Source organism: Lytechinus variegatus, chromosome 4 (genome assembly GCF_018143015.1).
Source record: "Lytechinus variegatus isolate NC3 chromosome 4, Lvar_3.0, whole genome shotgun sequence".
NCBI lineage: Eukaryota > Metazoa > Echinodermata > Echinoidea > Temnopleuroida > Toxopneustidae > Lytechinus > Lytechinus variegatus.
The window spans coordinates 21,154,412-21,170,895 of NC_054743.1; the positions used below are offsets into that span (position 1 = coordinate 21,154,412).

At 34.6% G+C, this 16,484-nt stretch overlaps 1 protein-coding gene across 1 annotated transcript in view; it reads left to right on the plus strand.

The window, feature by feature from the left end:
- LOC121413608 (mitogen-activated protein kinase kinase kinase 15-like) overlaps positions 1-16,484 on the plus strand; it is a 43,398-nt gene continuing 26,914 nt past the window's right edge. Inside the window, exons 1-13 of the mRNA XM_041606498.1 lie at positions 1-106; positions 2,482-2,833; positions 3,649-3,833; positions 6,764-6,839; positions 8,067-8,159; positions 8,581-8,687; positions 9,391-9,439; positions 10,039-10,160; positions 10,686-10,798; positions 11,521-11,680; positions 12,512-12,665; positions 14,052-14,171; positions 14,763-14,809. Of these exons, the coding sequence (XP_041462432.1) occupies positions 75-106; positions 2,482-2,833; positions 3,649-3,833; positions 6,764-6,839; positions 8,067-8,159; positions 8,581-8,687; positions 9,391-9,439; positions 10,039-10,160; positions 10,686-10,798; positions 11,521-11,680; positions 12,512-12,665; positions 14,052-14,171; positions 14,763-14,809 (1,610 nt within the window). The 5' untranslated portion in view covers positions 1-74. The remainder of the gene's footprint in view (positions 107-2,481; positions 2,834-3,648; positions 3,834-6,763; positions 6,840-8,066; positions 8,160-8,580; positions 8,688-9,390; positions 9,440-10,038; positions 10,161-10,685; positions 10,799-11,520; positions 11,681-12,511; positions 12,666-14,051; positions 14,172-14,762; positions 14,810-16,484) is intronic.

Sequence of the window (16,484 nt, forward strand, 5' to 3'; positions counted from 1 at the left end):
ATTGGTTTCACACATTTAGACGGCGCATGTACGTATTGAGGATCAACTAAAGGCTCATTCGTCATGTTTTCAAGATGCCTGCGCAAAAAGATGAACATAAGCAATTGTAAGTGATACATTTTATTTCTATGGTGCTTCTGATCTTCTGCTATCTGGAAATTTGGTATGATCAATGTGTGATAACCAGGAATGTAACGATGTGTTTTGGAATTTCAGAGAAAATTATTGAGATCAGTCCCAAGTACTGAAAAATATGTTGGTGTATTTCACTTTTGGGGTTGTCTCGTTTCAGAGCTTAAGTTTTGCAATTGTTCGCAGGGTTTGGTGCCAGTTGATTACAAAGTATTTTGAATATGATTTTTATTTGGCAATGGTCCCAGATAGTTGTACAATCTGCCATAAAAGCTTATGGTCTTAGTCTTAAGTTTATTTATTTTTTTTTGCTGCCAGTTGGTTAACTTAAAATGTATTTTGTATTTTTGAAAATGATTTTTTTTTGAGCAATGGTCCAAAAAATAGTTGTACAGTTTACCATGAAAGCTCCTTGTTTTATTAGTCTTTACTTAGTTTATCTGAATTCAATCTTGTCATGTCTTGTCATCAAGACTGTCAGCTAAGAAAGACTAAGATAATGTCTTCTTTTCATTCTTCTTTTTTTAATACTATAAAAACTGTCAAAAAGTTTTTCTGCGACAACCACCTAAAGGAGAAAATATATATATTATTGCTTCAAATTTGATAGTAATATTAAGATCGCTTCCTGAAGAACGGTTGTGTCCTCATGCTAAAACCAGTTTAACAAGGGAAGGCGATCTTGAAAACTACATCGCTAGCACTCATTCAATGAACAAGGTTATGATATAACCTTGTTCTCAGTTATATCTCCATGTGGGGCAAAATAAGGGTGGCAATGTTTGGCTTATTTTCTCTTTTTCTTTGGGGCAAATGCTTGATTTTTTTTACACTGACAGTTTTCATTACACCTATCATTCATACAATTTGGCTCTTATTTAAATTTGATTCTTTAAATAATTTTTTTCTTAATCAAAAATAGAGATAAAAAATGGAAATTTTCTTGCCATATTACTTTCCACCAATACAGGGCGTACACAAAAATATGCCCAAAATTCAAGTTTTTGAGCGCTCTGGTGAATACAAAAAATATTCCCAAATTACTAATGAAAAATAAATTGCAAATGTATGGAAATTAGTAATTTTGGTCACAAAAGTGATATTTTGATGATTTTTTAAAGTGTGTGCTCTGTACAACATTGGCATACCATAGTCCTACCTGTAGATTCCCCACAGGCAGGGTGGTAGCAGTGAACAAGTGATCGCTAGGTGGTTTTCTGAACTGGTTTGGAAGATCGCTTCGACCGTTCTCACTACATGTTAAACTAGTTTCCACTAAACTAGTTTCAGGAAGATAGTGAGAACGGTGTGTAGGATTAGTTTGGATGTTTTTAAGAGTGCATGTTTGTGTTAGGGTCAATTTGTGTTTTAAATCTGTGCAGTTTAAGATGACAGGCTTCTGTTTTTGTTTGAAAAATCATTATTTACTCCTATTTGTTGTGAATTTTGGCAAATTTGCAATATCAACAATATATCTTTTAATTGAAGAAGTTCATGTGTAATCTCATTCTGATACAAGGTACAAGTCACTCACACTAGTACGAGGTTAGTATTGGAATACTTGGGTACAAGTTATCAGTTGAAAATTTCCTCCAGGTTGTGTCTGTTGATCAAATTTGTCACTATCAAATAATTATCACCCAAGATGGGGGTAGGTGCCATTGATTTCCTGTTAGGGGGTATAAATGCTGACTTCCTAGGTGGAGCTTTTCATTATGCATATAATAAATTCCAGTCAGCTACAGTATATAAACTTATCAGGAGCTTGTAACAGATACATGTGTCACTGTTACTTTGATTGAGATTTATGAAACATTCCCCCGGAAGGGATAAATGATTTCTGCAGCAGTATATAATGACACAGGACATGCAATAATGCAAATAAATAATGCTTGGATCATATTGTCGAGGTAAATGTTCATGGCCTATTCATGTCATTCTAATGATGATCCAGATTAATATATGGTACAGAATAATTCACAAAGTGTACAATGTCAACTTTGTGAAATTTATGAATTCAAACAATAACAATATTACTTTCCCATATTAAATCAACGTTTATGAAATGTGTTGTCATATATTGATACATATTGTTTGTATTGTTCAGTATAGCTCTGCGGCTGTATACTCACATTATGTTAAAGAAAGTTGAAAATAACCTGCTTTGTGAATATTTGTTATTTGCAAAGTTTGACGTTCTTTGCCATTACATTGCAAACCATGGTTTTAATCAGCTGCTGATTGCTGCTACCATGGTAGTTATCATGATTGTGATAAAATGAGCTAAAAAAGTTTAGTGTGCTTTATTAATGTGTGATTGTACAACATCAAATGATTTCTTTACTTCAGGACTAAGACAGACCGTAGTATGTCTACACTTGGGACCAGCCAGCTTCGGATTGCGTGCGTTTTCAGCGCTACGACCCACGCCACCAAAGCTGCCGAAGACGCTCTGAACAACGCCTGCCGACTGGTCAACAATGTCACCCTCATCAAGGTCAACTTTGAGAGGCTGGACTTTGGCGAGACCAAGGTTCTTGATCGGTTTTACGCCGCTGACATGGTGGTCGTGGACGTCTCGGTTGTCGTGCAGCAACGGACGCTTTTCTACCACATGGGTGTCCGAGAGAGCTTCGGGAAAGAAAAGAATGTGGTTCTGTACAATGATTCAGTAGATCCTGAAGGAACTTCTTCTCTCATGGTAAGTTTGAAAAAACTTTTTCCTTGTTTCTTGTAACAAATCCATTAGGGGTTGAGAATGAGCATGCAACGATTTGATAGATCACAAAGGAAAATCCCTACATATCAATGGCTTTTTAAAGATTGTTTGTTTTATCTATTATACATAAAGAATTACCACTGCTCAACTTGCCCCATGTTGGCTGGCTCAACTTACCCCAGTCTGAACTTCATGCAATATTTTCACATCCACACATTTCTTATGCATCCATCATGTAAAAGACTATGACAAGAATGAGAATCCATACCTGGACTAACAATTTCTTTATTATATTTAAAGACATGTGTGGGTAAAAAGTACTGATCTATTTCACACCCATTTCTACTTTTTTGGCTGAAATTTGTATTTTTCCCTCTAAAAAAGTACTTTTTGTTTCAAAGTTGAAAACAATGTGGTGGGGTTTAGTGGTTAGTCTGTGGGTCATCAATACATGACATCAACACAATGTCTGACCCATTCATTATTGGCCTGGTGGCTCAACTTGCCCCTATGCTCAACTTACCCCGCCTTCCCCTATTTATTGCAATGACTCCCAATAGGGATAAGAGATCATTTTTTTTGTGATCAGAATTGTTCATTCTAAATAATTTTCAGGCTCTTTTTTTTAAATAAATTCTAAATGGCATTTCTGTTTATTGGAATTTTAAAGTATATTACTTGCAAATATTCTTTCAATGAATTGAAAATGCACATAACTTGATCACAGATATGACTTTAATGTTTTAAAAAGAATTATTTGGTACCAATCTTTCATCTGACTTTCCTTCTATTTCCAGCAATCCTGCCATGGGTCAGGGTACATGTTCATCCCTTACAAACTGGACTCCAAGAATGAATGTTACGTGTGTGACATGGCGTGTGTCTTCAAGGTGGGACAAAATCCCGATGAAGATCCGACCCTCTGCCCCCTCCTCACCGATCGTCTTCGGGAAGCCATCGAGGAGGTTCACATTAGCAATAGGTAAGTTGGAATATTGGATCTTGCAACACCAAGTCTTTGTTTTATGTACATTTATATATCACCTACTGTCACAACAAATACCGTCATACCTAAGCTTGGAAAATCTGTTCTAGAAATTAGGGTTTAATTCATTTTAAGAAAGGTTGAGATCAAATACTGAACTGGAGGAACAGAATGAAAGTTAATTTAGTAAAACTTAGAATCTTAGAATAATGATGATTTTAAAGTTCTCAGTAGTTATTATGCCAAAGACTGGTGATAGTCTTGATAATGAGATTTTTATGATGATGGCGATGATGATAGTGATAATGATGATGATGATAATTGTAATGATAAATGGTTGTGATAGTGATGTTGATAATATTAAGTACCGGTAGTAATGAATAGTGATGATGATGAGATGATGATGTATTGGTATGGTAATGATGGTGGTACTGGTGGTGGTGGTGAAGATAAGGATAACAATAATTTGCTGATGTTGATGATAATGATGGTGGTTTAATGATGATAATGATGGTGGTTTAATGATGGTGATAATGGCAGCTTTGTGTATGTGTGTATTCCCACATGCAAGCTTTTAAAGAGATGTCACCTGTCTTTTTTTTTCAGAGCTATAACATGTAGAATAACATTACAATATTACCATAATTGGTTACTGATAGTTTTTATGTTCATTCAGTTTCTATTCGATAAAATGTCTTATTTCATTGGATTGGATTTTTTTATCTGGACACAAGCAGAGTTATAAAATGTAGTTTAGTGGTAGTTTACATCTCATGTTACATGAGAGCACTCATCTAATGACACATGATTATGTGCTGGTATGTACAAAATTGGATACAGGTATGTCTAAACTATTAAAAGTTATACTATTGAAATTGCAAATGAATAATGATTCGTAAGAAAGTCTTTGAATTAAATCAAGCCCAATTGTTACTATATATCGTCATAGATCGAGATATTGTACATTTATAAAAGTACATATTCTACTTTGTAAAATCATGAAATTTAGCAAATTACAATCCAACCGAAGATCACTGGAACAGATAGGCACATGTGGGACAGTGTATGACCCCAAACTAGTCTGTGTGCAAACCCTTCACTCGAATCAAGAGTCTGAATGTGCAGCCTACTCATGCCTTATTTACTGAAGGCTGAAACAGCAAGTTTTTTATGAGCTATTCTTTGCGTGGAGACACACATGCTGATCAAAGTTTCAATCAGGGTCTGTGCCTGCAGACTAACTCCACACCTAGATAGAAATGTAATATTTTGCTCATTAACGGCAGTCACACATTTTCTTCCAAAATATTTTGGCACATAAGGGGGGGGGGGTCATGTTATTGGATTTTGTTCACACTCATTTTTCGATTGTTATCACAACTGTCATAAATGTTTAAAGGTATATGTACACCTTGTATGTGTAAGATGTGCCTATCTGCACAAATCCAGGGGCATGTAAAACAAAACTTAGCAATGATCGTAGAACAATTTTCTACGATTGATTCCACTAACTACAATGTACAATCAATCGTAAAAATCAAGTGTATGATCAATCACTAACCTTTGTGTTACGGGACCCAAATATTGAAGGTGTTCACGTCTAGAGAATTTGGCAGGTACAATATGCCCTCTGGGCTATTCCACGGTTACTCATGTTACATTTGGAGACACCTTGACTCATACTTGGAGCTGTAATTCCATTATTATTGATAGGAACTAAACATCTCCTTATCTCAACAAAGTACACAGTCTGACTATCCTTTGTATAGAAACAAAACTTGGGAAATTTTATTATGCTCCTGGCAAATCTTTGGAATGTGTCGGTTACTCACGTTACATGATTTGGACATGCATAAAATGAAAAGTCGACATAAGTGAAAGTCTCCTCATACAAGGCTTTTATAAAAGTTGATTATATCCATTTCAAAGTTATTAGGGAGACAAACTTTGTATATAATTAAAAAAAAACCAACACATGGTTTTTACTAGGGGTGTAGATAAAATGGTTACTCACATTACATTTTGTCCATGTACGGTTAATAACACAAATGTCATTAAAAATTCAATAACGTGTGTAAAATTCATTGCTAGGAACATCAAAAAGAGATTTTATACCAAAAATTTGAACAATTGGAGCTTTATTAGGGAGTAGGAGGGAAAAGTATGATTTCGCTTACTAATTATGCATAAATTAGCATAATCGCTTCATACCAATTTGCATGAAATAAATTACTGTATAGTATTGTAGATTATGTCCAAGACAACCTGCGTGGAAATTTACGGCGCGATCATTGTACTTTTTAATGATTTTGAAAGTCAACACTGTGTCAAAGATTGTTTTAAGGAAGAGAATTTAAAATCCCACCAATTAACTGTGAAGAATTTTTCTCTCAGAATACAAAGTCATTTTTTTCGGTTACTCACGTTACATCACCTGAGCAGGTTGCAATATTCATTTTTGAATGAGTACTACAAATTTACTTGAAAAGCTGTTGTGTATTTTAAGTAATTTGACTCTTCTAAACTTCAGAAATATATAAAGTGGTATGTTGTTGCAATATGAAAATGGTAATAAGGCATAGGCCTATTTCATTTTCACTATTTTTCTTGTATTTTGGTACAGAATGGAAGACACAACTTTTGACCATTTTTTTCCAAAGTATACATATGAAAATAAACTTTTTATTTCTTGTTCCTGAAACTATCATGTATGAAGGACTTAAAGTATTAAAAAATTCAAGAAAATATTGAATTTGAATTTTTAAGCTCATGTCCATAAGTTTGATCTTCATTAGCCATTGCCATTTTATTTTTAACCTTAGACCTCACCCACCTTAGTCGAATGTACTGAATAGTACAACCAACTATCAAGACCATTTAACGTTCATATTGTATAACCACCGAAAACTTGTGATTTATTTTAACAGGAGTAATGCCAGAGAAGTCTTGTTGAATGACATTCGCAAAGCAAGGATGAAACTGAAGGGAGACATGCTAGCTAAGGTATGCCACAGAATGGCTAATATTATTTAATACTTTTCTCTCAATTTTGTAAAGGGATACACATCTGATTTAAGGTTGTCCTTCTATACAGATGGTAGCTATGGCAGATTTTACTTTCAGGGCAAACTTAATGGATCATGGCCCTTACATCTAGGTACCCCCTCACAAAGAATAATAGCCAATTTTTATGTAGCGCTTTTCCCAGAATGGCTCAAAGTGCTTTACAGCATATTATTACCCCGGTCATTGGATTCATTTCAATCCTGCACGAAAAGTGCACAATTTCCACTCCCTGGGGAGCATTCCTTGCATTCATCACAGCCTCATTATGGCGCTGGCAAATTCAAACACGCAATATCTTTCCCATCCTACCGGGTACCCATTTTGCACCTGGGTCGAGAGTGGCAAAGTGTGGATTAACGCCTTGCCAAAGGACGTTAGACTGCGGTGGGATTCAAACATACGACCCTCTGTTTACAAGGCGAGAGTCAGAACCACTTCACCAAGGCTCTTCTTCAAGAAGTACAGTGTAGTTTACTATTTTTGTAATAATTTCTTTGACTTGCAGTATTATCTTTCTTTAGAATTCCAACCATAGTAGTCCTCGTGAATGACGGTGTGGAAAGAAATTTGTTGAAATAAAAAAGAATGGATATCCTATCATTGATCTACATCAAATGAGGTGGACATACAGTGTAGCTTTAACAAGTAAAACATTGTGAAATAACATTTTGGCATATGCTGAAAACAGTTTGCACTGACATTATCAACACAAATAGATTGACATGGGCACATGTTTTAATTGAAGCTTGGAAAGAGATTTTTTAACGCAATGCTTACTTTGCAAAAAAAAAAAAATTACTATTAAAATCTCTACCTGAATAATTTGGCAATCAATTCATTATTAAACAGCAAAACACGTGGGTGCTGTAGATTCCATTTGAATTCGTCTTGTGATTGCAACCATAGGCTTCATTCCAGGTTGAGGAATGGATGGGATGTGATATTCAATTTTTTTTTCAATTTTTCAAAATTTTTCATTTTCCCTCCCTTGATTTTTAAATTTTGTATTTAGCACTCTATGAGAAAGGATGGTGGTCTTTTCGCACCCTGCTGTGATAAAAATCTCAATCAATTGCTGTTGTGATTGCAATTGCAACGAGAATTCATCTCTACAGTCCTGTTGTTTTTCTAACAATGTCTATCTGTTGTACAATTGAACTCTAGGAACTTGGTAATCTGAAAGCCAGGATGGATGAGCAGCTGTTATTGAGTGGAGATATCGTTCATCAATTTCTACTCTCCTACAGAGAAATACAGGTTTGTACTACTAAATAATGAGAATACCATCATACTCCATTAAAGTGCCAAGTTTTTAGTCATTGATTCACTGATTGGCTACATCAATTCAGAATTGCAATTCACCTCCCTTTTTTTTTAAGAAGCAGGATGTTGCCTACAATCTACCTACACTAATGAGGGAGGGGACTACAAACATTAGTGCAGGTCTCAAAGTTGTTCATATACTTATCTTACAGATTTGATTTATTTGCTTGATATGTATTACTACAAACCATTTTTTTTTCCATACATCTGACAAAATCTTGCTGGGAATTTATATTTTATTCTTTTTGTATTATCAGCTCATTGTGACTCTGAAGATCCATCCTTACAGCATTTTATTTATTTATTCTTTTCTTTAAAAAAAACATCAATTATTTTGTTATCTTGTTATATCCAGGATTATAATTCCATGGTGTCTCTAGTTGAAGCGATTAAGCAGCTGAAGAATGATCACGTGACTGACAAGCCCGCCATTGTACATCTCTATGCATTTGCCCTGAACAGGTAAGGATTCCAAATATCAGTATTTTATCTATCATTTTAGATAATATTTCTTGGCATTGGTTGGCTTGTAAAGCTTGTCAGCACTGGCAAGATGTCATTTTGTGACAGAAACTATAGTAACAATGTTTCTTGGCCAATCTATTAACACAAAGACAAGTTGTCAGCTGATGACATACATTTACACATAGTTGTCAAATAGACAGCTTGTCAGAAACTAATTGGTGAAGAAATGCCCCCCTGAGTTTCTGCACTGAGATAAATTTGCCTACATCTGTTCAAATTGAACTTTATTTTGAGGGTCAAGGTGTTTTTAGCTGCTCATTTATAACTTTTGAGGGAATGAGGGATAGTTTTACCCTTTTTTTAATTTGTGGGTCATATTGCTGTCTGCCTCATGTAATTTTACAGTGCTCCATGGGTAGTATATGTGTTCTGTTTTTCATTTGTGGTACATACTTATTTAAAAAATATTGTGCATTGTGCTTCGTAATAATCTTTTTAAACATTGCATTTCATGTAAGATTTCTTTAATCCGACAACAACATATAATTCTCTTTTGATTCTGTTCTGTTGTCAGATTTTGTCCATACTTTAAAGTATTTATTCTATTTCACAGCATTTATTGATCGCAGTTCGCATCTAGTGGATAATTTCAAACCATTTAATTATAAGTTTGATCTGGTATGTGTTTATTTCTCCACAGACGGAAAAAGTCCGGTGACAGAGAAAAGGCAGTTGCTGTCATAGAAAAGGTACTTTGATTAGAAATTCATTCAAATAGGAGTTTTGGTCAAGTTTCAAGCAGCTAATTTAAACACATACTCAATGTGAAGTTTGATCATCGGAGGAAAGGACTTGTCAAATGATTTATCAGACAAAGTTAATTGTTATTCAACATTTGCCATGGTAACAGACACTTTGCCTCTCAGCCAATCAATAGTGACAAAAATAGTCCGATCTGACATCTTGTTGGATGACAAATATTGATGAAATGCTCCTTTTTTAATACATTGTTTGTGAATGATGCTTGTTTAATAATTTCATCATGGTATTCCTGAGCACATCAATCAATGAACATCTCACAATGTTAGTTTCACAGACTCCCATCTGAATAGGAAAAAAAATCAAAGTCAACTCAACTTTCAACAGATTATAAATACCATTAGGCACTTTCATTGGTTTTGAATGGTTTGTGTTTACACCAAACATTTTTTTCCTAATGGTACCTCAGGTCTCAAGCACAGTGCTCCTGCAAATGTTAGCCCCTGAGAATTTTCTTTTTTGTCAAGAGCAGTCAGCAGCCATTCTTAAAACGTGTTAATCCTGTTGATACTCTTATGTTTATTTTCAGGCCTTAAAGAGTGAAGAGAATCAGGTACCTGATATGTTCTGCCTCTGTGGTCGGATCTACAAAGACATCTACACAGAATCCAATTACATTGATACAGAGAGCAGAGATCATGCTATACATTGGTAGGTATATTGTAAAACTTTCTAGGGGACAATGAATGTTGTTGTTGCTTTGTTGATAATATGATTTATGATACGCCAAATCCACTCTGGAGAATGCGTAAGGCAAAATGAAAGAAAGAAAAGGGACAAAGAGAGAGAGAGGACCATGCTGAAAAACATTTAATCTGAACATGTTGTCTTGAAAAGATATTTTTAGAAATAAATTTATTAATTAATAAAGAGATAGAGAAAAAAGGTATTTACATATATATATATACATTAATAGATTACAAAAGGAGGCATGTCTTCAAATAACATTTAAATGTGTTAACAGAAGTACATTCTAGGATAACCAGAGGAAGATCCTTCCAGAGAACTGGGTCAGTGAGTCCAAAAGCCTGTCTACCCCCATGCCTTTGTAGATTTGGGAATTGAGGATGTGGGAATAACTAAGCGAACACTGATGACAAAAGCAGAAAGTCACATATCAAGCATAAACTCATTTGAAAGGATGGATTGATTTTGCAAGAAATTATGTATTTACAGGTACAGAAAGGGTTTTGAGGTGCAGCCTAATGAGTATGCAGGCATCAATCTTGCAACGCTTCTTGTGCTGTCTGGAAAAGAGTTCACAAAATGCCCAGAGCTTCAGAAAATAGGTATGTTGTCCAAAAGTCTTGTTCCTTTATTGTTTTTAAAACAATGCAACCAATCTCTTCTCATTCACACCCCCAATGTGCCATAAAAAGATAAATAAAAAGAATAACAAAGAAAAAATATCCTTGGCCATATTTTCTAGCTATCCCCTTTGAAGTAGTATTTATATTACATTGAATGGCTCAGAATGGATAACAGAATCATTGCATGAGTTAGGGCCAATATCGCACAAATTGTAGAAGAATAGAACATTGGCACTAACAAATGGAATTTCTCTGGTATCTCGTGATGATAAGCCATTCAATATGATTATCATTGTCTTTAGTGATCATTATTTATTGATGGTGAGTACATCAGATTTCGGCACATCGTGCAATACACACTGATACTGCACAGTATACCAAAGTATGTGTTTATATGACATAGGTCATATAGATCTAAATCAATGATAGGTCAATATGCCATCATGGGATCATAGCTGCAAGGATCACATTGATATAATCTAAGTTTTGATGTCCCCTCGGTGAACATGAACTGTCTTGTATCATAAACAAGGTATTTTATTCACCAAGATGATGTCAGTCACAAGAATTGAATGTTATATTCAATTTCTAGGTCGCCAATATCTGTATGAATTCATACACCTCAGGAACACCTTATAAAGATAATAAACCGTACATGTGATATTGTATATTTCATTCCTGCCATGGTTATGTTTTTGCAGGTATGACACTGAACAACCTACTGGGTAAGAAGGGCAGTCTGGTATCACTGGAAGACTATTGGGATGTAGCAACCTTCTTTGAGATCAGCGTTCTGGCTGGTGACTTCTCCAAGGCTTCCCAAGCAGCAGAATGCATGTTCAAACTCAAACCACCCATCTGGTAGGTCCTATTTCAAATTCAAAGATTTATTTTCACATTGTTGAGGGCTGTGTCACTTGGATCCAGGCAGGGGTGCATGCCCCCTCTTTAAGTTGAGAATCACCCCTTGAACATGTATATTAATATAGATATATCTAAGAAAATTGTCATCTGCACCACCTCAATTTCGAAATTTGCTTTATTGCACCCTCTTTATTTCAAAATCTGTTATCCGTCACTGTGTACGGTAATGCCTGTTTACTTTATCTTACTTGTTCTATGTTCTAATCCAGTACCCTCTATAACCACATTTGATCTAATTGTAGCCTGACATATCTCTTCACTTACAGTGTATGAAAATGAATTTCACATCAAACAAGGATATCAATTGTGCATTCATTGTCTTCAGGTCCTTAATGAAAACGTCTGGTGTCATGTTTGACCTAGCCTGATTTCGAGGAAGAAATATCAAATGAAATATAGACTTTGTCAACTTTATTACTGGAAAGTGGAACAGCTCTGAAATGAACTGAATTCTCACATATCTAAAGCTAAAATGATGTAGTTGCAACAAAGAATGATTTAAAGAGCAAGTCTTTGAAATAAAAAACTGTCACCTAAGTAGGTAGGTATTGATATAGCCACATTTTGAGCCCATATGGATCAATTCCCACCAAATTTGGGTTTGTGGATTTTTTCATCATTCTCTGCCTAGATATCTCTTCAAAAACACTAAAATTAAAAAAAATTATATTTTCAAAAATCATCACTGAGGTTCTATTAGATTGATTCTGTTATAACTAATCTTTAGATATTTACCGCATTTATGGCATTTATGTTCAATATAAACAGGTACCTGAAGTCTACACTAGGTATCATCCAGATGATATGTCGGGTAAGACCTACGTCTGATGAAGAACCAACCATTGATCAACAACTCTTCAACTTCTGGCTAGACTTCTTTGTAGAAGCTACCAAAGAGTCGACAACGGAACTCCGCTTTCCTGTAAGATTTTTTCTCTTTCTGCCATTGTATGGATGTTAAATCAAGTTTCCAGGACAGCTGACTTTCAGTAAAGCAACCACTTCAGTAATGTTGTTAATCTCTTTTTGTACATGTACGTGCAAACTATCAGGCTATTACTGTAAAGAAAATTAATGTGTCATAGGTTAATCATGTCAAGTTTTATGCAAGTTTAAAATCCACTGCCACTATTCTATTCAGTGATTGAGCTAAGTACAGAGGAATGTGTAGTATTCATTTGTCTCATAAAACAAAAAAGCTCCTTCAGATATCATAGTATCTTTTTAAGATGTTTCTGTTTACAAATACATTAGGCGAGGATGAAATTCATCTTAATGATCATTGATTTGTAATTTGAGCATAATCAGGTTTTGCATTGCAGTTGTTTTTTATTATTTTTTTTCTGCAATCAGTCCTCAAATCATACGCACAATGATTTTCAACCAATTTCCACACATTTTATACTTTAACCCTATCTAGGCCGGGGGGGGGGGGCCTCGGAGGCCCCCCTCAACAAATCACGTGATATTTTCGCCATGCGAAATTTTTTTTACCGCGCCGCTCGCCGACTTTTTACTTTCAAGTCTTGCGCAACTTTTGAGACCAATTTTGCGTCACCCGGGTATGTGGTTCCGAAATTACGCAACATTATGTAAGTGCATGTCAGACCGAAAATTGCTCAAAAACGTGATTTCGTGTACAAAGTCAATGCAAATTGTGTTTTCAACCAAAATTCATAAATGTATGATTATTTTTAGTTTTGCTTGTCTAAATGTATTCATTTTATGCTTTTTATGATCACAGAAGAGTCCCCAACAAATTTCATTGAAAAAAACAATGAAAAACAAAAGGTCAAAAAACAAAGAAATACATAAGAAATTGCAAAAAACAATATAATACATAAGAAAACAATTTGATATCACAATTTTTTTCATGTACACTTGCTAAAGACACCACAAAGAGTTTCTATACCAAAAATTAGTACATTTGGAGCTTTATTTAGGGAGTTAGAGGAAAAAGTATGATTTCGCATACTAATTACGCATAAATTAGCATAATCACTTAATAATAATTCGCATGAAATAAATTACTATACGATCTTGTAGATTATGTCCCAGGCGACCCGCGTGCCAATTTTCGGCGCGATCGCGCGGTCGACGGCCGAGATCTTAGGGGGGGGCCTGGGAGGCCCCCCCCCCCGGCCATAGGAACTCCCAAAATACCCTGGCCTAGATAGGGTTAACTTGATTTTGTTAGTTTCATTTGAATGTAGCTCTTTTTGCAACAGGCGCCTGGGGCCTTGCAATGTCCATTCTTAGACAATGGAATGTGTGTAGTAAATAATGAAAATGTTTGATTTCTTACCAGGTCCTGGTCTTAGAACCAAGTAAGATCTACAAGCCTAGTTATATTACTATTAGTGAAGGGGATGAGACACAGGAGAATTCCATTCGACTCTGGCATGTCGGCATGGAGAAGAATTGCAGGGTAAGTTGTATATCTTTGAATTTTTGGGATTTTTGAAGGACAAAGTTTTTTTTCACAAGAGCAAATGGGTTTTATTTATTCATGTATTGCTCTGACATTTTGTGTAGGTTTTAACCCATCGCATACTGGAATGAGGTGGTCCCTGTAAAGTACCTGTGAGAATCATAGAATTCAGTAATCCATGGGTTAATCCAGAATAATGAAATGTCATATGTCAAATAATTCAATATGTCTTTTTAAACAGATTATCTATTCTAATTTTGCTTTTTTTCTCAATGACAACACTTTTTTTTTGGAAAGTGTTAATCATGGTATTGTGGTACAGTAGACTGTTTTCAATTGATCATGTTATAATTTTGAGTCTTTTGCTTATGGTTAGATGTATGTTGTCCTTTTTCTTTTTGGGGAAAAAAATATGACATTCAGTGATTTAGATTTTGTGACATATCTACCAACTACTCACAATATCCAGTAATAAAAGAAGTGGAAGTAGTAGACTTTATTGAATTATTATGGCTTATCTGCCATTAGGTCCTGTGTTCATGTTTATCACATTCATATTGATATTTTTGTCTTTTAATTTGTGTGCAGGAGATCAGTGAGTGGCTGTTTAATTTATCTTCTATAAAAGGTGTCAGGTAAGTCTCTAATAGATATTGCTTTAATCACTTTAATTCATCTATTGTAGTTCTTATTCATCGCTATCATATCAAATGAATTGAGTAAGTTCAGAGTCTTAGGGGATATATATCAATACCCTGTATGGGTCTTATAAGTTAAGTTATTTGAGAATATATTCACATATGATCATGGAAGTGTGTTACTTGTCAGTTCAAGACTTCTTGCACGTCACAGTTATCACAGCACACCACTGTAAAACTCTATATTTCCTAGCTTTGCTTAAAATTTGAGAGTTGAGATGTTGAAAGGGATTTTCATATGAAGAATGAAATAAAAATTAAGTATCTTACCTGTGAAAACATATCCATCATTATTATATAACAACAGTTTTACGATTAGCTCTGACTTGAAGCCAGTTTGGAAATTATTCCTTCTTAAAGATTTTGTAGAAAATCATGATTTTGATGCCAACACTCTTCTTTATTTTGAAACTCAGTAAAATGATTTTTAATTATAAAAAAATATAATACATTCTTGACAATGTTAGTGACGTATTTTCTGAAGTCCAGTCACAGTCAGTTTATGTAATCTGTGATAGGATATAAGCAATGGTGTGTAGTATTGAAACTATTTTAACTTTTAGATTTTAACTTGTCATTTCATCTTCTTGTACTTTTCTCGCTGATTTGAAGATGTGAGTCAAAAAGGTACTGATAATCTTGATTTTAAAGGTGAAGGTTTTATCCAGAAAAATAGTATTATCACCGATATGGTTTGTAGTCTCTTCTTCCTCATTCTCTTCATTAGATCATTATAAAATTGGTGTAGTTAAGGTACCACGGTGAAGAAGATATTTAAAAATTTACTAGTATATGGCCCGTACTCTGAAGTCAGGTTTAAGTTAACCATGGTCTAACTCTGTGCTAAAATTATGGGAAGCCAAACGTTTCAAAATTTTGTTTACATTGAATGCTTCAAATGTTTACTGTGCTCTTTACTCATTCTTTAATGGTGAAGACAGCTGTCATACTTGTCCTTCCCAGGCAGTTAATAATGTTTTGGGAGTCAAATGAGCTGATACATTGAACCTCTATTGTTATAGATTTATGTAAAAACTGGCTTTCTATAGTTAAACCACAACTTAAAACCAGAGTTAGATTAAACCTGACTTCAGAATACGAGCCTATGTGTACAACAAAAGTTGTGACCTATTGGCTACCTAATTCTGTTCTTATTGGCCTGTATACTGAGGTCAGGTTTTACTTAGACCACGGTTTAACTCTGCTATAATTATGGGAGCCCAAAATTCAATAATTCTGTTTATATTGTACATTTCTTATGTTGACTATTTTGTTTCCTTTTGCTTTCAAAATGAAAAAAAAAAAACTTCAAAATACTCCAGTTATCATTCCCAGAAGATTTGGGTGTCATATAAGTTAATAAACTGGATGTGTACTGTTAGGGATTTGTGCCCCAATTTTAAATCAGGGTTTAATCGAAACCCAAGTTTCGAATATGGGCCATAGGGTTTGTACATGGTCCACTTGGTTCTAGTAGGAAATTATTACCTGTTTAAACATTATTATTATTTATTTGTGATTTTTTTTTTGTTTATTGTTTGCTTGGGAATCGGATCTGTTAATTTTATGCCATGGAAATAACCATTGATTTCTTTCATCGGTTTATTTTAAG